Source organism: Oxyura jamaicensis, chromosome 9, assembly GCF_011077185.1.
Source record: "Oxyura jamaicensis isolate SHBP4307 breed ruddy duck chromosome 9, BPBGC_Ojam_1.0, whole genome shotgun sequence".
Taxonomy (NCBI): domain Eukaryota; kingdom Metazoa; phylum Chordata; class Aves; order Anseriformes; family Anatidae; genus Oxyura; species Oxyura jamaicensis.
The window spans coordinates 21878206-21899704 of record NC_048901.1 but is presented as its reverse complement, the minus strand read 5'-3'; the positions used below and the strand labels follow the sequence as shown (position 1 = coordinate 21899704).

The 21499-nt window shown below is 38.6% G+C and overlaps 1 protein-coding gene across 2 annotated transcripts in view; it reads left to right on the top strand.

The window, feature by feature from the left end:
* The window catches only part of LOC118171772 (neuroserpin), a 45201-nt gene that overhangs the window by 20752 nt on the left and 2950 nt on the right, over positions 1-21499 (top strand). For both annotated transcript variants that reach the window (XM_035335167.1, XM_035335168.1), the window contains exons 2-8: positions 2384-2651; positions 4444-4674; positions 7235-7429; positions 8139-8343; positions 14119-14216; positions 19539-19625; positions 20847-20936. In XM_035335167.1, coding sequence (XP_035191058.1) covers positions 2402-2651; positions 4444-4674; positions 7235-7429; positions 8139-8343; positions 14119-14216; positions 19539-19625; positions 20847-20936 — 1156 coding nt within the window. In that variant the 5' untranslated portion in view covers positions 2384-2401. The remainder of the gene's footprint in view (positions 1-2383; positions 2652-4443; positions 4675-7234; positions 7430-8138; positions 8344-14118; positions 14217-19538; positions 19626-20846; positions 20937-21499) is intronic.

The following is a 21499-nucleotide window of genomic DNA, read 5'->3' as shown; positions in this document are numbered from 1 at the left end:
AAGAAAGATGCTAAGAACATGCTGCACTCTAAGTGCTCAGCTGTTTGTTGGATCAAGACCTGCATAAAACCAAGTATAATATAGCCTAAAGTAAGGTGGAATCAGAGAAGCAGTAACTTATGACTAGAATAATAATTAAGAGAGATTCCCAGTTGTCAGTAAAGCAGTGTAAATGTGTACCAGCAGAACAGAGTTGAACTAAAGCTTTACCCCAAATGTCTTGGGTTAGACTGAGAACAAAACATACAGATAATCACTTTCACTTTGTCTGGCACAAGGGTTCTTCTACAGCCTTTTCCCTACTGATATATCCCACAGATCTTTAGTTTGCTTTAAAACACCTTCCCCTATTTTGTACTTGTGCAATGAGAAAGCCCTTGCCTCACAAATAGCCTGAGAGCACTGCCACCAAAGGACCTGAGTGCATCCTCTGCCTCCTGCAGTCATCGAAGCCTGCCTAGCAATAGCATATGTGGCAAGGATCAGTGATGGAGTGCTGAATAGCTGCCTCTGCAACAAAAAAATCTGGTGAAACCTCCATTTTTAAAATACTAAATTATCTCAGGTCTGTAGACACCTGGCAAGGTTACAGAGCTTGGACTGTTTGGTATTATTGTCTTCATATAGGGTGGGAGCTGTCTGTGTAATTACAATCCCATTGAGCAACTCAAGTTTGCCTAAATTAGGATGTGAGATTCTCCAGTTTTACAGGCCAATTTAAAAGCCACGATGATGCTTTGTTTTCATTCTCAACATGGAAGATAAACTTCTGCCTCACTGTTTTTGGAGTGGTTTTTGTTGGCACATGAGTTCATATGATGTCACACCTGGTAAAGCTTTTAGGATGAGACAAATGCCCCCCCCCAAAAAAAAAAAAACAACTCACAAATCAAGTTTGTTAGTTTTATATGTCATATATATATTTTTATATGTATGTTTATACAGTCACCAAGTAACAAGCACGATACGGAGCTGCAGCTGTGGCCCTGTGACTTGTTCAGTGCCTTGAGATTACAAGCCTTTGGTGGAGGTTCTTGATATCAGAAAGATTCATCCAGCAGCCCAGAGATGAAGTGAAGCCAGCACAGGGGCAGGCTCATTAGGAATTGAGAAATGGAGTGTGTTTCATAGTAATATGTACACAGTCATCAAAAGGGAGACGGGGAGAGGGAGGAACAGGCCTCTGGCTTGTGTCTCGCTGAGATCCTGCCCTTTTCCCCTGCTGCACGTCTGCTGTACTAGTTCATCTGTTTCATTTTCTCACTGAAAAAAATAAATAAAAGGCTGAGCCGTGGTGAGGGACAGGAAGAATCTTAAACAGTGGCCCCATGGGTTGCTGCCAAGGCGCGTACGTGTACCCTGTTGCTTCTTGTTTGCTTCTCAGCTATAAAATGTGAAGAATAATGCTTAAATTATGTATCGTTCAGTGTTATGCAAGTTAATTATCTAATGCTACACAGTCCTCTGAAGACAAGATGAGCTATATAAATGTTGTACAAAGCTTACCAAGGGCCTCCGTGTGAGGTGCACAGAAACTCTGGTAACAGTGGAGCTGGGAAGCACGAGGCAGAGGCCCTGGGCCTGGCTGCGTGTGGACTTCACTCAGCAGAACAGCAACATCCACCCAAATTTGTCCCATATTGACGTGGTAACATGCAAATCCTTCTTCTGGACCAGAGCTGTCTGCTCCGTTGTGGTAGAAATGCCCTGAGTTTAGAAATGCCCTGACTTTAGAAATGCCCTGACTTTAGAAATGCCCTGACTTTAGCTCTTCTCTACAGGTCTCTGAGCAGGGCTCCTCTCTATAGCTAGCTTAAGTAGCCAACTCTTCATTATTTACTAACAGACTTCTTGGCTGCTTGCCGTGGGTTTTGCAACCAAGCAACATCAGGGTACGCTCCCTTTGTCACCAGTGTCAGCGAGCTCTCCTGCGGTGCCTGAAGCAGTTCTACCAGTTTCAGGCTTAGAGCGGCTTAGATGAATAAGTTGCATCTTGCTGGAAGGTCAAATGAAAGAAATGTGTTTCTAAGTCTCCTTGGTGGACAAAGTGCAGAAATATACACCAATGCCAAATCAGGATTGCTTAACAATATCCTGCTTTAAAGGGAAAAGTAGGAAAGGCGTTGCTGTGCTTTGATGTCTTCTTCTGTAGAAGTTGCATGAGGTCACACAATGAAATAGGCTATTTGGGGGGGAAATAAATGATTCCTTCAGTTCAAAGGGTATATCTATCAGTATTTCCTCCAAATAACTAGTCTACATTTAACTCCATAACTAGATTTTTTCCACACAGCTTTAAAATTGAAAATACTATTGTATTTTCTGAGTGTTATGTATTGTTATTTATAAGATTAACTTATTTCCTCTATATTTTATCTTGCAGATCTTAAAATCTTACAACATGTATTTCCTCGGACTGTTGTCTCTGCTTGTTTTGCAAAGTAAAGCCTTCAAGACAAATTTTCCTGATGAAACTATTGCTGAGCTTTCTGTGAATGTTTACAATCAGCTGCGAGCTGCAAGAGAAGATGAGAATATTCTTTTCTCTCCTCTGAGCATTGCACTAGCCATGGGAATGGTAGAGCTTGGAGCCCATGGAACCACTTTGAAAGAAATTCGTCACTCATTGGGTTTTGACAGCTTAAAAAATGGTAAGGCCTTTTAGTCATGTTTTACAAGGGGCTCTTGGTCTTGAAACAGATAGCAATACTTGAAAATGCTTGAACAACCATGAAAATGACCCAATGATGTTCATAGATTCTTAATAAGTAGGCTTCTTGACATCTTGTTTGGCCTGAGTCTGCTGAGGCATGCTTGAGTGGATTCCAAGTTGAGAGATGCCAATTTACAATCTTGACTTGGGCACCTGAATTTTAGGTGACTGCAGTTAGCTATTAATCTTTGTTCCTTTCTGCAAAATAAGGATGCTTTTGCCTCTACAGTTGTGAAAAGACTTTTGGAAGTACTTTTTCTTTAGGGCTTATAATGAAACCTGAAAAGGAAAGCAGGTTTTTTAAGCAATATTGTTTAGAAGAAAATATGAAAATGTTGACTGAAGGCATTATGTCTTACTTTGACAAAACTGGCTTGGTTCTTATAGGTAGAAGACGTAGATTTTATTGTAAATTCTAGGTCTTTAATGTTCTGTTTGCACTGCATAATACATCATACAGGCGTGCAGGCTAATTTAGGAAATAGAAGCATTTTGGTTGTTTCAGCATGATACTCCACATGTTCCCCTCAGCCTTGCTGATACATAAGATGCACTTTTAGCAGAGAACAATACTACCATGCCATCCTGCTTGTAGTATGGGATAAGCAGTCATGCATCTGGATGTAGTGCTGTGAAGTGCAAACATATTCAATGCAAACCACTCTATTATGACTGCAAATGGAGAAGATCAGGAAAGGAGGAAAAAAAATTGTTCTGAAGAAGAGGTTTCTGTGAATTTTGATGTTGGAATGACTGATTTAAAACCTGAATGAAATGTCTCGTTCCTTGAACTTGGACTTTTAAGTCCTCAGCAAATGGATATTGGGGAAGGAATTCTGAATACAGTTTAGAAAGGAATTATTTGGCAAGTTTTTTGCACCATACCTCTCTGCAGATTATGTCTTTCTGTGGAAGTAATGGTGAATATTTAGTTCTGCAGTTTCTCTAAATGTTGATTAAACTATCCCCTAGTTGTAACTGAGAGAGTTATGCAACAGATTTGAGCCAAACCATTCACCATTCTTGCATCAGTGCTATTCAGGGAAAGTACTCCAACAATTTGAGATTAGAACATATAATTGAATTCAAATTTTAAGCTAGAATTTTCAGCTTCAAGTAGGCAATGCAACAGTAAAAGCCTTATGTTTTGAAGCAGACCACATTTTTTGAGTCCTGTTGGCTTTTGTCTGCAGGAACAGTTAAACATTTTATGTTTGTTGTTTTTTTTTAATGCATGTAGTACCCTGGGAAATTCTAAACCTGATCTTTGTTGAAGGAACCTTGTGGGGGTCCCTTAGCATCAGAACTTAATTTTCCTTACCAAGCTCCTAAACAGTTTTTAGGAAATAATGAAAATTCTGTTGGCTTTGTGGTGGTAAAGCACAGAAGTATGACTCATAAGAATAATTTTAAGTTACTCTTCGTGTTGAAAGGATTGCTTTTGGTAGCTTTGTCTGTAATGGAGTTCAAATGGATTGTTAATATTGCTAATTATAGGAAGTAGAAAGAATAAGCTCTAAACGTGTTCTGCCTTGCAGATTGTTTTTTTCAGATCTGAAGGTGTGTTCGGGTTTCAGTCAATGAGGCTACATATGCTGATCACTACTGGATTTAGATTTTTTTTTTAAAAAAAAAGAATCTTTTCATAAAATGGCTTTGAATTTCCAGTAGAAAAACATGAAATAACTTTTTCTAAAACCTTCTCACTGAACTTGTTTTTCTTTCCTCAGGTGATGAGTTTACCTTTTTGAAGGACCTTTCTGATATGGCAACTAGTGAAGAAAGTCATTATGTTCTGAATATTGCTAACTCTCTTTATGTGCAGAATGGATTTCACGTCAGTGACAAATTTTTGCAGTTGGTGAAAAAATACTTTAAAGCTGAAGTAGAGAATATAGATTTCAGCCAGAGTGCAGCTGTAGCTACCCACATCAATAAGTGGGTGGAGAATCACACGAATAGTAAGTCCACGTGATTTTTATATACTTCCTGCAGTAAGCGTTTGTTGTGTTTCCAGAGTTACACAACATAGTTGAATTGTTACTATAGTCTTACACAAAACAGATAAAAGTCACGATATCTCCTCCCATTAAAAAAACACATACTAGTATCAGCTTTTCATGCTTTTATATATATATTTTTTCCTGTGCAGGGATCATCTGTAACATTTACTGAAGGAGAATGTTTTAATGGCAGTCATTCTAATACCAATTTTGGTATTAAGTTATGAAAAGTAGATAGGTGCTATTGCTAAATGCAGAAAACACCTCTACAGAGGGGTTATTGACCTAGGCTTTGGATGTGTGGGAGGATCACACATGCTGAGAAACTCATAGGTACAAGGTACAGAGAAATTGAATACTAATGAATGCTAAGGATAATTTTAATAAGCACAAAATCAGACCCTGTAATTTAATCTTTTCCATGTGAGGGAACTAGATAGCATGTTGAAAGGGTATTTTATTGTAAGAATATTGTCACCAGAGTTTTACAAAAAAAACGTGTAGCAGGGGAAATGAATAAGCATAAAATGACTGATGTAAATGTACCTGTTAGATCTGCTTGGTGTGGTGCTTGTTCACATGTGGCATCCCAGAGATGCGATACTTTCTGAATGCATGTGCAGTCAAGGCATGGGGGTGAATGTAGTGCCCCCATCTAGGGATCAAAGCACGGTCTCTTTGCAGTTCATCTGGTGCCCTCTGAGGGCTGGATGATATTTTGAGCAATTCAACAGAAATCCAGTTCTAACATCAGTTGTACCATTGTGAAACTGAAGGTACTGGATTCTCCTTTAGGGAACATAATACCATCATATTGTATGAGCATTTAAGAAACCATAATGCTGTATGGAAATTTACAGTACCAAAGTGGGAAAACACCTCGTATAATGCTTCTAGACCATTTTTTAAATGATCTAGTTTTTCCAAGGGAAAATGGAGCCTATTATATTCATAATAAATTCTGTCCTTTATCTTAAGCTGCAGAAATAGAGGGAATGTAAGTAATGCAGCAGCTTGTGCGGTGTTTTCAGAAGCATGGTGTCTGAGGGAAAAGTAAGACTTTTTATAAGAGCACCCAGATCTCATGCTTAATAGCTGCCACATCTGCTGACCAAGCTCATAACCATCATCCTGCAAGGAACTGTCGAGCTAACAAAGGCAGCTATAGGTTTCTCAGCATTAGGTTGCGATAGTAACAGTCCCTCAGCCTAATCTCTGAGCACTACATTTTATTCTCTCCTGTCTGCCAGCTCTGACAGAAGGCTCATTTTCTCATTAGGTAAGGAGTATAAGACAGTCAGGTTTCCAGTTCCAGCATGTTTAGCATGATGGGAGGCTCAGAGCAGAAAACATAAATGAAGGTTTCTCTGGCCAGAAAAATTAACATATGTTTGTGTACTAACAAGATGTGGCTGAAAAGCACAAGAGGAAATGATGTACCAAATAAAATAGGAAAAACCTGAAGTATATTCCTTATTTTTTCCTTTTTTTTTTTTTTTTTCCCACCGTAAGTATGAAAGTATGGGTCATATCTCATTTTTAAGAATGTTCTAAGTATAATTCAGTATTACCAGTGAACCAAAACAAATACTGCCCTATGGTGCACAAATTTCACTCCAGTTGATAGGTGTCATGTGCTCCAGAAAGCAGAATTAATTTGTTTTAAACCATGGGTTAAGAAGTAATAATCAGACTGAGGAATGTGTTTATTTTAACACCTTACACTACAATGTCAGTTAAAAATAGGAACAAGCAGGAAAGCCATCTGAAGTAGGCTGTAATTCTTCAAGAATAGTGACAAACGTGGTTGGTCAGTGCACCAAATTTAACAAACTCAAAATTGTTTTGCTGAAAAACTATTTAAGGTGAGTTAAGGCAGGTGAGACTATTCTAATGTAAATTGCTTATTTAGGAGTAGGAGCAAAGCAGCTGCCATGCTCTGCTGACACACTTCCTTGCACAGAGCAGATGCTGGGTGTCTTTCTCTTGTGCTTTTCAAGAGCTAGCGTCAGTGGAACAAATGCTGAGAACTTTTTTTATGATTAGTCCTTACTAATCAGTGGGATGTTACTTGATGCAAAACTGAGCTCTTCAGAATTGGCCTGGGTAAAGTTTGAGTAGGTATGCTTATGCACTTGAAGCATCCATTTCAAGTTCTTCTTTGGATTGGAACCCAAGTTTGTAGATGAGCGCACCTTAAGAGCATAATGCTGAACTATATTATAGCACCTGTGTAAATATTTTTGATCCCTTTTCTGCTTGATTTCATTGTGGGGTTATATTTAAGTAGTGATCAAGAATCAGTTGACTAACATGTAGCAAATGAAAGATTTATGCACCTACACTGTGATTTTACGTTTACAAAACACTGACAGTTTAATTTGAGATTTAATGGAACATCTGAATTGGAAATTACATGGTAGCAAAGCTTTTTATTTTCTTGCTTTTTTCAAGCTGTCTTAAGTTTTGATTTAATGCTCAATTTGACATGCAGAGTGACAGTTGTTTTTCTTCTTAGATATGATCAAAGATTTTGTGTCATCAAGAGATTTTGGTGCTCTCACTCATTTGGCTCTCATCAATGCAATCTACTTTAAAGGCAATTGGAAATCACAATTCAGACCTGAAAATACAAGAACTTTTTCTTTTACTAAAGATGATGAAAGCGAGGTGCAGATTCCAATGATGTACCAGCAGGGAGAGTTTTACTATGGTGAGTTGGAGATTAGCAATTTAAATCCAGTAAGTCTTCCCTTAATAGCTTTGTTGCAGTAATACCTATTTGTATTGTTGACTGTTCATCCACCTAGAATTTTAAATGTGGTGTTTGCCCAGCGAAGGGATGCTTATTTGATGCTTTCATAATGTGTGTGATTTTGTATCATACTGGATAGCAACATATATAATGACATCTTTTATTACTTTTTAGATATGTTTGGTGCCACGTGGGGAATTTCAGAATGTTTATCCATTATCTCTAAACTCTTTACAACTGTGGAGCTATTCCTGCTTCTCACTACAACATTCTTGTGCTGTGTTAAATACTAAAATGAATAGACTGGACATTAGCAAAAAATTGTTGACTGCAAAGGTGGTCAAACACTGGAACAGGCTTTCTAGAGAGGAGGTTGATGCCCCATGCCTGTCAGTGTTCATGAGTCATTTAGATAACGTCCTCATTAAAATGCTTTAACTTCGGGTTAGCCCTGAAGTGATGGTCAGTGATAGTGATTTCCGCTTTAAGAAAGCAGAAGTAAGGCTCAAATCCTATGATGGAGAAACCATTATGAATTTTACATAGAATTGTGGGTCATCTTTAGCTCCAGTACTTGGTAAACGTTGTTTAGGATTAACCTTTTATTTTTCCATGATCTCTAGTGAAGACATAAGGAAATAGAATTTTTTTGTGCGTTTTCTTGTAGGAGAGTTCAGTGATGGCTCCAATGAAGCAGGTGGTATCTATCAAGTTCTGGAAATACCATACGAGGGAGATGAAATTAGTATGATGATCGTTCTTTCCAGACAAGAAGTTCCGCTGGTCACACTGGAACCACTCGTCAAAGCCTCGTTGATTAACGAATGGGCTAACTCAGTGAAAAAGCAAAAAGTGGAGGTATATTTACCAAGGTGAGGATATGCTCCCATGTCAATAAAGGGGAAAGACTGCATTCATTTTGGTTGGAGCAGCAGAGGAGGTAAAACCTGAACATCTTGATCAAGTCTGTAGTTATGTAGTACCCGCACGAAGGTTGCTGTGACAAGAAAGCCTGAGGGCATGCAGGGTAGAGTGGTGGTAGTTTGAGCAACAAGTGAACACTGCATTTGTGTCCCTTCCAGGTGTGTAAGCTCCTGAAAGGATTACTTCATCAGCAGTATATTCACTCTGAATGATGGCTCCCCTTTTATTGCAGAGCTCATTATGTTAACCACTCCATTTAGCCATAGAAATATCGCTAGCCTCTATTAACAAAAGCTAAAATGTTTCATTTGGGTACTAATTAGATTACTGTTTGCTGCTAATTTAAAAAGTTCTAATGGTGTGTCTATGTAGACACAAACGACTGAATGTTGAGAGGTAATTCTAGTCAGTCTATTTTTGTCTTTTTTATTTATAAGGGTTGATTTCTTTTTCTTTAGAGCAGTAAAATTTGTTTATTTGTAGGCATAAGTTATGTGTTCAGTGGTGTATTTACTCACACACACCACTTAGTTCTCTTTCCTAGAATTGTTTCATCTGCCTCTAATTGTTTTTCCATGCTTACCTTATACTTGTTTATTACTAACTGTGTCGTTGGTTCATACTGCTCTTCAAGTGATTCATAATGATTTAATTGAAGTGCTGATATAACAGTATGGCACAAGCTTGGCGTGGATCACCCCTACATACTCAGCTTTCTGTGGTGCTGTGCAAAACAGTACATGGCAGAAGAAAAATACAGTGAATTCTTCTAATCACTAAAATAGTTATTGTTTTCCCCATGTTGGGGGATTTGGGCTGGTCATATTTGACAAGTTAAGAGCAGGGCGAGAATCCTTCTTTTTTTATCAGCTTTCTTTCCATAGTAAAAGCCATTCTGAAGGAGCTGTCTGCAGCTGAGCACCATAAACCAAGGGCAGCCAGGATAAATTAGGTTGAGATGGACTGCTGCTGTTGGCATGCCCTGAATCCAGCTTAAGATCGAGTTCTTCTTCCCTTTAAAGCCATTATGCTTGGAGTCAGAGTGAGGGAGCAGAAGCATTTTTGGGGCTCTGTATCTTTGTCCTGTAGTAAGTGCTCCTTTTTTTAGTAATCCTTCATTTGAAGAAGGCACAGCAGCAGAGTTGCACCGCAGATTTTGTACAGGCAGAGCCTAATGCACAGTCTTGGCGTTTTGTGGTTGTTTTTCACCTGGAGTTTCATTTCCCAGGAGCTCTGAGCAGCAGAGACTCCAGGATTCTCTGCAGTGAGGACCTCAGACATGAGTTGGAGGCTGAGGTTTTGTGTGGTCATATAACTTCCTTATTTATTCTGTGCCCAACAATTCTTTCCTCGGGCTAGTTTTCATGCCTGTCACTCATTTAAGAACCTCAAAGAACTTGGTAAATGTTTTCAAACTGAGGCTACAGAGGTAAAACAGGTACAACCAGGTGCTGATTACCTGCAGTATTTTCTGATTATAAGATAGGTCTCATGAGCTTGAAACACCATGCGGTAATACTGCAATTTCCTTATAAAAATTAAAGATTGATTGCATGTTCCCAAGGTGTTGGATTTCCATTAGGGGTTTGGAGGGTATCTGCAGGATTTTTATCAATGCTCTAAATAAAAACTTCATAAATATTTTATGCTCTGACTCAGGAAGGCATGTTATGAAATGTGGCCTGCAGGCTCTGTCCACTGAGAAACTGAAAGCAGCAGTGGAATAAAATTAAATTTTTATATCCTGGAAGATGCTATCCAATTATAAAGTGAACATTTTTTAAACTTACACACTTGTAATAGGGCCTGAACAACTAGCCAAAGCAGAGTTAATCACAACTTCCCAGTTTCTGTCTGCATTATCTGTGTGCAAATGAAATTGCATATTACGCCTCTTAATAGCAAATGAGAGATTTGTACAGAATTGTTAAATTATACTTTCTCATTTTCATTTTCAAATCATTGTTTCCAGCTTAACCCAGGCTAAAGTGATCAACAATTTAATCCGTTTTTTGCATAGAAGTGAAACAGACCATGAATCTAATTTACAAAACTAACAATTTATTTGAAGAACACAGGAGGAACTGCTACCTAGTGACAGTACCACAGTCTGCAGATCGCCTCTTAAAGACTGTCCCAGCACGCTTGGCTTTCTACAACGACCTTCCTTCTTTTGTGTTCATTGAAAGCATCTTAAAAATGCCTGAGATGGTGTTGAAATAAGTTTCTTTGTGTGATTTTTTTTTTTTTCTTTCTATCAAAAAACCCAGGTATTATCCGCTCTTAACATACTTTCTTGAGTCCCCTTTTTATGAGGCCATTCTTATTGTTCTTGGGATGCAATCACAGGAAGTGTAGAACTGCACTGCTGAAATAAATACACACAGCCAACGTCTGCAGCCCATGTTTAGCCCTGGATAGAAGGACTTTGCCTGAGAAAGAGCCATAACCTGCCTTGCTCTGCTTGGTTAGAACAGCAGCGTGGCAGGGTTATTGTTGTTTGATTTCAGTCTATTAAATTATGCAAGCTAGTTCTAGCACCTCAGGACAGCCTTGCTGAAATTCCAGCTGAAAAGTTGGCATTGATGTCAGCTAGCAGCTTGGTATTACAGGCCGCTTACTAGGCTGAAATAGTGATTCAGATCCTGAGGGGCTTTTTTCCAAGCAAGAAATTGTTGATATGTTGAAATGGAGCTATTCCTCTGCTTCTTGTTCTGCAGAATGCAATGTATTAGAACAAAACTGAGAACCTGGAATTTCTTGCTTTTTCTCACTCAGAATTTATAGTAATTTTTGAAATTCTAGCCTCTGGGATGAATCGCGTTAGGCTGTAGTTCACTTCTCTGTGTAACTAGAAAGTGTGCTCAGTCCCACATGATCCTGAACACCTAAGGACTTCGGTAAAAATTCAGCACTTCTGAAGGGTTGCACAGCCTCCTACAAGATGAAGCTGTCTTTTTTCTGTCTTGAAAGTCCGTAAACTAGAAGAGAGCCTGAAATGGTTAGTGCTTTATATAAACCAAAAGCTTCAGGTACACCACAAAGGAGACTGTCAATGACGTACATGTGTAATTTGAATCTAATGCTGATGTAAGTTTTAAATTTGAAAAACATGAATAGATTATCTTTCTCTGCTCAACTCTCCAGAGAGGCGCTTTAGTTTCTCAATCTAATTCTACTCCCAAAGCATCTTTCTGTCCTTCATTTTGTGTGGGAGTGACCCAAAGACAGTGGAAATGAAGGAAAACATTTTTGCTCAGCTTTTTGCACTGCATTTTAAATAATAGGAAAGACTTCACAAAGGAACATTGAGGTGGGGAGCTGAATTCCCATCATCACTTTTCATTGTCTCAACTAATAGCTATCGGGCAGTCAGTGTCCCTTACCACTATTTCTGCTGAGTGCTTCCTAAGGACACATCTGGGAGCTTGTACGTGTGTGTTGGTGAACCTTCCGGAACTGCTTAGCAATGAAAGCTCTCCTTTTGACTCAATAGACCAGTCTTTCCTTTTCTTTTCTAGCCCTATGGTGAACACGTTTCTCATTTTCCCTTCAGTGGCTGTGCTTTCTTACTTCCATTCAGTCTTTACTGTTCCCAGTTGCAACTTGACTCTGATACTAAAGTACTGAAATTCGCTTTTCATGCTATTTTCAGCACCAGAAGCACCTAAAAGATTGTAGGAAAAAGGCCATCTGTTTGTTACAGGGAACAGATACTGCAGGTAACCGTGGGCTGGGGCAAGTATTGTGTTCAGCATTACTGAAGTCTGGCCGTACAGCAAATACCTGCCTTGGGAAATGAGACTGGATGTCTCTTCTGGGGGTTAGGTTGTAGATACTTGAAACCAAAACTGACGTCACTGGCTATAAGGAATATGTGGAAATCTAAATATTATTAGAGCTTATCTGTAGCTCATTTTAGTATGTGTAAGAAAATAGGGGAGATACTGTTTTTGAGTGGTGGCTCATTTAGATTGCCTTTTCTACCATATGAGAATTCCTAATTGTCACAATCCTGGGCAATCATTCATGAAGAAAAGCTTTCTATTTTTATTTACCTGTAAAAATGCTGCTGTGCTGATGCATTCCATGCCAGAACACCTGAGAAGCTTCCTCTAGGACATAAATCTTTTGGTCTGTGATTCTTTCGAGAACTGCAAAAACAATAAAACCACAGGTATCAGTTCTCCTGTTTTATTCCAGGCACAGACTGGAATTCATCTGGACAGGTTACCTGACCACATGCGATGCTATCAGTGATTTGTCAGGCCTGAACTCTCTCCAGATCTTATTTGAGCTTGCATAAAATTCTTCTCTGGGTAATGATTAACATTATTCTTTTGTGGATCATTATGAATGCACTTGGTGTAAGTGAGGAAGATCCACTTGACTCTTACCGAGTCATCTTTTGATGTCCAGGTTATTCTTTTTCAAGCTGCCAAGGCTTCTACATGCAGAGGTATCACTCATCCCAGCTTTTCATCTGTTGTTCAATGCTCAGATTTCTGCGTTATACTTTCTCCTGGAAAGAACGTGTTCCTACATGTATTTGAGGAAGCTTAGTCCTGGAAAAAAATACAGGAAATTGCGCAGAAGGATATTTTATTTTATTTGGGTCTAGTAGCACAGACAAAACACTAAAGACTACATTGTAATTGCAGAGTTGTTTGTGACTAAAAGGTTTGCTGGAGAAACTAACAATACTGTATGTACTACATATTTTGCTGTACACTTGCGGTAACCAGTCATTGTCAACATAATTTAAATCTTTAATGCCGTCATTCTGCAAAGAACTCACAACTCTGCTCAATTTGTCTCTTGTGTCTGTAGACTTCTGGCACCTTCTGGGCAGGGCTGCCACTGTATTTTGACACATTTTGTTGTTTCTCTAGCTGCCCAGTCTGTTTCCGCCCATATACAAAACTTGAGTCTGTTCATTTTATGAATACCAGGCATGAGTTTTTAGAATGTTTGAAAAGTCTTTGCAAATGGAACAAGCTCTCGGTCAAAATCTTGCCCTCAGGATAAATCTCAATTTGTGCTGCCTGCCAGAATAGGTAATGTAACCTAGACCACGGGTTTGTGAGCTAATCCTGAAGTCCCCAAAGTCTTGGCAGGTGATCGTCACAAGTGCATTTGCACTAGCAATTATTTTTGTTTTGTATTCATATTCAAAACCCAATTAGAACTTTGCTACAGCAGTGGTTAGAAGCAAAGTCAGCAATGCTTTTGTGTTCATAGTGTTCTATTAGCGTTCATAATTGTTGGTCTTTTGCTTAATCTGTCTAAATAAAAATGGAGTATCCTTTCCTATTCTTTCTTGGCCAACAGCTGCCTATGAAGTTTTTACAGTCCTTTGTCTTATTTATTCCATTCTAGTATGTCTACAATTAAATTCAGCTCTTACAGTAAACTTCTTGTGTAAGATGCAAGCATTTTGCATTTAGCTGCTGCATAATTTTGTTCTGGGGTTTTATGGTCAGGGACTGTATGTACCATCAGCATGTTTTTAACTGCTTCTGCATTAGGAAATATTTCGGCTGTGAAAGTAAACTAACTTATTTGTAAGCATTTTTATACAAAGTGTCACTGCTATACAACGGGTGCTGAATCTCCTGCTTTACATTATTTACCTCAGTACTGTAATTGTCGTTACCTAGAAATTTCAATCTTTAAGTACTCCTTCCATTCTGATTTTTGCAATTTTTTGTTACAACCTCCAGGTTCACGGTAGAACAGGAAATTGATCTGAAAGATGTCTTGAAAGGTCTTGGAATTACAGAACTGTTCAGCCGTAGCGCTGACCTCACTGCGATGTCGGGTAAGAGGCTCTTGTTTTGTCTTCCAAGATATATGAGGAAGTACTAAAATCATCTGCCTAAAGATAACCGATAAACTCTACAGAATGTTGTTTTGTTTTTTAGATAAAAACAACAAAAACCTGTTAGCAAGTTCTTGATCTCTTGGGATTTGGGGATGATGTATGAGTACTTTCACTGTAGGAGCAGCTGGGGCAGGGGAGCAATCCATCAAGGTGGGAAGGAGTATTTTGACCTAGGAAAGTTCGTTTGAGGTGTTTTACAATTGGGTCTTACTAGAAATTCAGAGAGTTCAATACTATGCAAGAAGCAGATCCACATTAAAGCACTATGTGGCTTCAGTGCCTTGATGGCAGATGGGGTTCATGCACCACAGGGGTTGTCATCTTTCATCTCCAGAGGCTGTTTGTTCATGGCAGTAAGAGCTTTTAGTTCTTGTACAATTAGTCATCTCCCCAGATACCTTTGGTGTAGGAGCAGCACAGGAAAGAAAGTTCTGAGATAAACAAAGGTATGCTGCTTGTCTTCAGTATGTTGGCAAGACTGTTTTCAGGAGTTGAAATATACAATAGATGTAAAAAAAAAATCAGGTGGACAGGAGGTATTTCTGCATTTAATACCTTCTAAAAGGTATGGAAGTGTTTAAAAAAAAAAAAGGTAATTGAGTGATCTTCATCTAAAGTTTCTTCCTTTGTTTGTACGACAAGTAGCCACACAAGCGGTATGTTTAGCATGGTCTGTCCAGACCTGAGGTATGGCAGACCAGGTCGTTCTCTGTCTACAAACATGCTACCAGTGTGGGATGATGATGATGGTTCTTGCTGCTTATAGACACCTCCCTGGATGTGTTTCTGCTCTATGGGTTGCTTTCTAATCAGCCAGACGTTTGCTTAGCTGATGGGAAATAACTGCTCCTAATGGGCTGATCCTGGAAGCAAACACACTGGTGTGGCTTGTTCAAGGTGGTGGTAATGAAGGGGAACCTTCCTATAAACCTGACAGAAAAATGCTTAACACTTTCATCTCCTTTTCCCTTTTAAGTTTGAAATGCTGCTTATAGGCTGTCATGTAGCCTGTCCTGCTGTTTTGGTGCTTTCACTTTTCCTGCAAAATGGTGGGAAAAGCTGGAGTTGGCTCATGCGAAAGCAATTTGCATAAATGAATAATGCTTCCTTAAAATCAGTTTTCTGAAGAGAAATACTTCTGATTTCTCTGTTGCCCCAAAGAAAAGTAAGCTTTACAATAACTTCTGGTCTATGTATGGAAAAAAAAAATGAGGAAAAGTACCAAGGAGAATAGAAAATGCACAGGGCAGGTTTAACTGCAAAGGCAGTTCTTGGCTCTTATTTCATTTAAAATATGCCTAAATATCAGTGAATAATTCTATAGCTGAGGTAAGCAGAAAGATTGGAACTTGCTCATGCTTTAATCCATGTGACTAATGGCTTGTTTAAAGTTTTATATTTTTTACAATTGGGCCATATAAAATCAAAATACCATGTTTTGCATACGTGAATTAACTCCTCTACCATTTAAAGAGTAACTTATTTATTAAATGTAGAGCAGTGCATAGAGAAAATTCATAAGTTTTACTGTAACATTCTTACCTGTCACTTAAGAGAGCACACACTACCAGGTAACAAAAAGGTCTTTCATAAATTAAGAATAAGAATGTTTTTGAAATAATCCTTAATGAAAACCCTACTGTTCATGCTATAGAGATGAAATTTCAAGTAATTAAAATATCGACAATGTTCCCCACTTCTAATTTCCCCGTTGTAAAATGGGGAGGGGAAGAAGTAAAGAAAATGATAAAGGGAAATGTCAAAAGCTTGCTTTTGCAAATACCTGCATAATGTGTCAGTTAATAAGGAGGTTGAAGCCAGAAATTTACATACAATTCAGTGTCAGCCCTCTGGAAAACTTGCCACTTCATGAAACCTTAAATGAAAATATTTGAACAAAATGTTTGTCTCAACACTTTTTTAATTTGGGAAGAAAATGAGACTTTTTGAGAAACAGTTGCATTTAAAAATACTCTCCTCCCCCTCTCTTGTTGCTGTTGCCTTTGGATTGTTGTCAAGGAAAGCCTTCTGCAGTTTCAACAGCCCTAATCCTGTAATCAGATCCAGGCACAGATTGTTGACTTCAGTGAAACTCTATGTGGGTTTAGTGGATATAAATCAAATTGCAGGATTAGACTGATTTTTCAATATTTATTTTACTTTTTACTCTCCATCTGAAAAATGGAAATAGCTGAGTCAGTTTTACCTTCTAGGATGTCTGGATCATGAGCAACCAAATAAAGTATTAATCTAGATGCATGCTGTAGATGTAGCTCTTGCAGGAATTATTTGTCAATATACACAGGTGAGTAGGAGGACATTCCTATTCAGATACCTAGTTTCATGTATTCTGACTCACGTTCAGTAAAAAATAAACTTTACCAGATTTGATTTCAATCTCTGATTTTATCAGGTGTTCAAAATAATCAAACCTGGAACTTAGGAAGAAACAAATCTGGAAGCAACTTCTTGTATTTGGGGCTTTATACCTTGCACAGCATGTGATCTTGCAGCTTGAGTATCTTGGCACCTCTTAGGGCTTACCCTTGATCTTGTTTCAGTCTTCTGTAGTAAAGTTCCCCTTCTCTTTCAAACAATTATAATATTTTGCTGTTGTATAATGCCTTAAATGGCATGCAAATGCTTTTAACCACAAGGTGGCGGGCACTTTGGGGACCAGTGAAGTGATCTTAATGACTTACTCTCCCAATATAATGTAGTCGGAACAGCACCATCCCAGGAAATGGTCTCAGAGTCTTGGCTGAGCAAGGTATCATTTTTCTGGGGCAACCTAAGCCGAAAAAGCCAATAAATATGCATGTTTTAAAATGAGACTTGCAGAGCAACCAGTTGGCAACTCTGAGTAGGTGTTTGCAAGCATATGGAGTGTAGTGACAAATGAAATGTGATGCTAACAGAGTCATGTACGTTAGAAGTAAGCCTCCTACACGTTAATGGGTATCTAGGCTAGGGTCCTGCAGAAGGCTTACCCTGATACCAAATCTCCACGGGGCTTCTCTGAGATGACAGTGGTCAAATCACCTCTGTGAAAATCTGTATTCAGAGAAGGTGCTAGAGAAAAATGACATGATAGTAGATACTCAGGTAAGCCCCACCTCCTCCACAGCTGAAATCGTAAGGGAAAGATGGAATGTTGTATGTGATGAAGTACTGCAGGCAGTGCCTTAACAATCACAGAGTACAGCAAGGAAGGATGTCTGAATACCAGGTGACAACATTATCCTCCCATATGGAAGCAGACTCGCTTCAGGGAGAGATAAATGAGAGGGATGAGATGCTGGCAATATAGAGAAAGTAGTCTAGAGAAGGTAAACTGGATGTGGAATTGCTATTTTCACCATCCAAGGTCAAGGATATCCATTGGAGTGAAAGACAAGAAATTGAAACCAAATGAAGTACCTCTCTTATGGAAAACTTAACCACGGAGACCTTTGGATATAGTTTGAGGTCATGAAATTGATAGAATTAAAAACAAAAACATGATTGAAATGGTTGATTAGGATAAATGTCAAAGTCTTTGTCTAATAAGCGTAAATATTTATTTGGGCTTAGGATAAGCTCTGAAACAGCATTTTTCTCCAAAGGTTGCAGAATTTGTTCTCTACTGGTATGTGGTGAATACAGCTGAAGTGTTCAATAGAGCACTGAAATGGTCTCGAGCAAGGATAGCAGAATGCAGCTGCCTGGAATGAAGAAATGTATAGAGCTGACCAACACTCTTACCAGGAATCCAGTAAATGTTCTTGCACGTCCAGGGCTTGTTCTAAAATGTTTTGGGGAAACTTTGGTCTTAATATTTTTGTAAGAATGGAAGCTTTAGAGGATGGCTATTAAGCACCTGATCTGAGCGTTCAGCCATTTTTACAGACAGCACTCAGGGCTTGGAAGTGCTGTTGGTGTTGGAATGTTAGCACAGTTTTCAGGTGGTGTTTCTGTTAACAGAAGTGAGCTGGGGAGAGTTACAGAGAAAAACGCTGGAGGGATTGTGCTTAGTTTTCAAGATAATTAGGTGCTGCTTGTCCCATATTTTAAAGCAGCAATGGAAATTTTATCCTAGCTCTCAAGATAACATGACTGAAGGCTTGGATCTGATGCCTAGAATTTCTAATATTTAGCAATCTACTGTGTTTTACTAGATACAGTCTCACAGGGAATCATCTGGGGCTTTTGATGGTGATTTTAAGTTAAGCAGCTGAACTATGAGGTGTAGTTCACTCTAATGTATGTAGCAGTAGTGAGACCTGCCCAGGAGAGACATTTTAAACTATTGTCTCTTGTGGTTTTGGTTCCTGTTAGTATTACAACTGCCGGCTGCAGCTGTGCAAGCCAAAAAAAAATGAATAACAATTAGAAGAAAATAGTCCCAGTCTTTCCCCTCTTACTCAGTCTTCAGCTCGAGTTCTGGCATTGAAGGATCAGAAATGCAAAATGGCATCGCTGTCTCACTGGGGTGGTTAGATTAGATTTTCATGCCTGTGTAACTCCCTGTTGAGAAAGCTTTTATTCCTTTCCTAACTGCCAGTTGTGCTCTGTCATTACTGTGCATTTTATGCAGGTACAATAAATGTATATCTAATCCTCATTATGTTGTCCTGATGAAACTTAGTCAAACTGATTAAATGGTGTAATGTATTGCTTCCTGCAAGGTGCTGACTATTTCAATAGGTCTGATCACTTAGACACCGAAGAAAAGTAATGAAACATCCCCTGACTTAAGCAGGAGTAGGCTTGGACCTGAATTAAAATACTGGGAAAGAAGGATGGAAAACAAGACTGAAAAAAAATATGGTTTTGTGGTGATTTTTATTGCAGTAAATACATTTTAAAGAAACTGAAGATTCATAATGGCAAGAAAGAAAATACCTGTTTTTTCCCCCGAGACAAAGTCTTTCCCTATAATTATTTGTAATATAGTGTCATAAGCCCTTTCCCCAGTAATTACATTCAAAATCTTGAATGCAAGGATTGTCTTTTACTCTGGTATGTTGGTGCTCTAGGTAGTGCCATGCTGTTCTAATACATACAGGGTAGAAGAGCACTACAGTCTTGAACGAGATAAAGGGTGCTGTTAAAGGCATTGGCAGAAGATATTGTAATGCAAGTCCTATGTACAACGTTCTTATCCTTCCCTACTTGGTATAGAGGGAGGATAATAGTGCTAGGGTTTGGGGCTGTGTTTTTTCCTAAATGCTTCATTTTTATTGAGCTGCTGGAAATATATTTCTTTTTCCTCTCCAGATAACAAAGAACTTTACCTGGCAAAGGCGTTTCACAAGGCTTTCCTAGAAGTTAATGAGGAAGGATCAGAAGCTGCTGCTGCCTCAGGTACCTGACTGAAAAGCAGAACGAATTCAAATGCTGAGTTATTGTGTTAATTAATATTTTAAAACTGACTTGCTGGAAAGCCAGGAAAGCTAAATAGCATGTAGCATGGAGGCAGAGCACAGCAACTATATTCCTCTTCAGAACAGAAATTTGGAAATCAGCATTAGTGTTTTCTGAACATGGTGTGTTTCACAAAGTTTGGAGCATCCTGTGGAAAACCTTCAATATTTTGCTTATAGTGTTGGGGTTTGGGACAGACTGCAGATTGTATCTTCATGGAACTTGAGCATTCATAAACATACATAATTTGATCTGCTAACTGAGAATGGTTGAAAGCATTTGATAGAGTAGTTAGGAGCTGAGAGTTGTTGCAATTGCATTTTAAGCTCATTTACAGAGAAGTGAGATGGGGAAGAAAAAAAAAAAGCTCTCCAGTATTACTGGTAGGAGGCCAGGTTGTTAGTTTACCTGAAAATAAGTTCCATATTTTATGATTATCTGGTTTCTAATTGTCTCAACTTATACCTTTCTTTGAGGCAGGGAAAAATGACTGACTTGCTGATGAATATTAGAAACCATTTTGTATTGTAACATTAATATGGACAGGGATTACTGTCATGCATGAGTCTTCATTGTCAGTGCAGTGAAACTGTAAAAATAAATGAAACACTGGGAGATAATGCCCTGGAGAAATCCATGCATCACCAGATAAAAATAATGAAGAGCAAAATTCTGCCCAACTCCCACTTAATTTTACCCTCAACCTTTGCATTGTTTAAAGATTCAAGTGAAGCTAAAAGCTGCAAGATCAGCTCGTTTAGCTTTACACTCCATAGCTGTTAAGAGTTACCTTTCCCTATCAAAGGCAGGCTAGAAGCTGTTTAAAAGAGGTCAGTAGTGCTGTCTAACATAATGCATTTTCTTTCAACAAGTAAGCAGGATTCATAATTTCTCTTAAGGTTCTGCATCTTAAATTATAACCTGTTCCCTCAGCCTGGGAAATTGTACCACTCCATTCTTAATATTTCTTAAAGCACAAATAGGTATGCAATTATTCTGGAGGTCACTTTCATTTTTGGTTAGATTGTGCAATTTCTTGGTGACATTCAGTGCTGGGGGTGTGGTATGTCAGTGTCCTCATCAGCCTTATAAGTGTCTTTCACGAAAAGCAGGAGAGAACGTGCGGTGATACTTCAGTTGACTATGTCCTTTCTCCTTCAGGAATGATTGCAATTAGCAGAATGGCAGTGCTGTATCCGCAAGTCATAGTTGATCATCCTTTTTTCTTTTTGGTCAGGAACAGAAGAACAGGTGAGATTTTCACTCTTTAAATCTTTCACTAGTGTATCACCAGGGGTACAAAAGAAAATGACATATTTTGATTAACAAATTGTCCTTGTATTACAATTTTTTCTCAATTTGTACTGGAATTCCTAACACTGAAAGACCGAGTCTTTCTATGTCCACTTCATGTTTCTCCAAATACAAAACTGAAATTTGATATCGTCATGAAAAATACTCAATTCAGTGATTAAAAGCCCTGGGGAATAAAAATTCACCATTTTTATCAGAATGCAGTGTTACTGCCCTGAATAACCATAATCACTGCATTCCATAAGAGCTTCACTGTGGGAAGAGCTCTGTTCCTAGTACCGAGTGTTTTACATAATGGACTTATATTACAGCTATGAATAATTCTGTTGTGCTCTTGAAATGTTCTGTGGAAGGCAAGAAATGGGAACAGCATTCACTAGCAAAATGGGCAATGATTAAGTTAATTCCTTAGTTTCGTATTTGTAAGTTGTCTTAATGATGTGGTTGTGGCTGGGTGTCAAAATGTTGCTGTGCAGCCACAGACTGTCAGATTGGTCTTT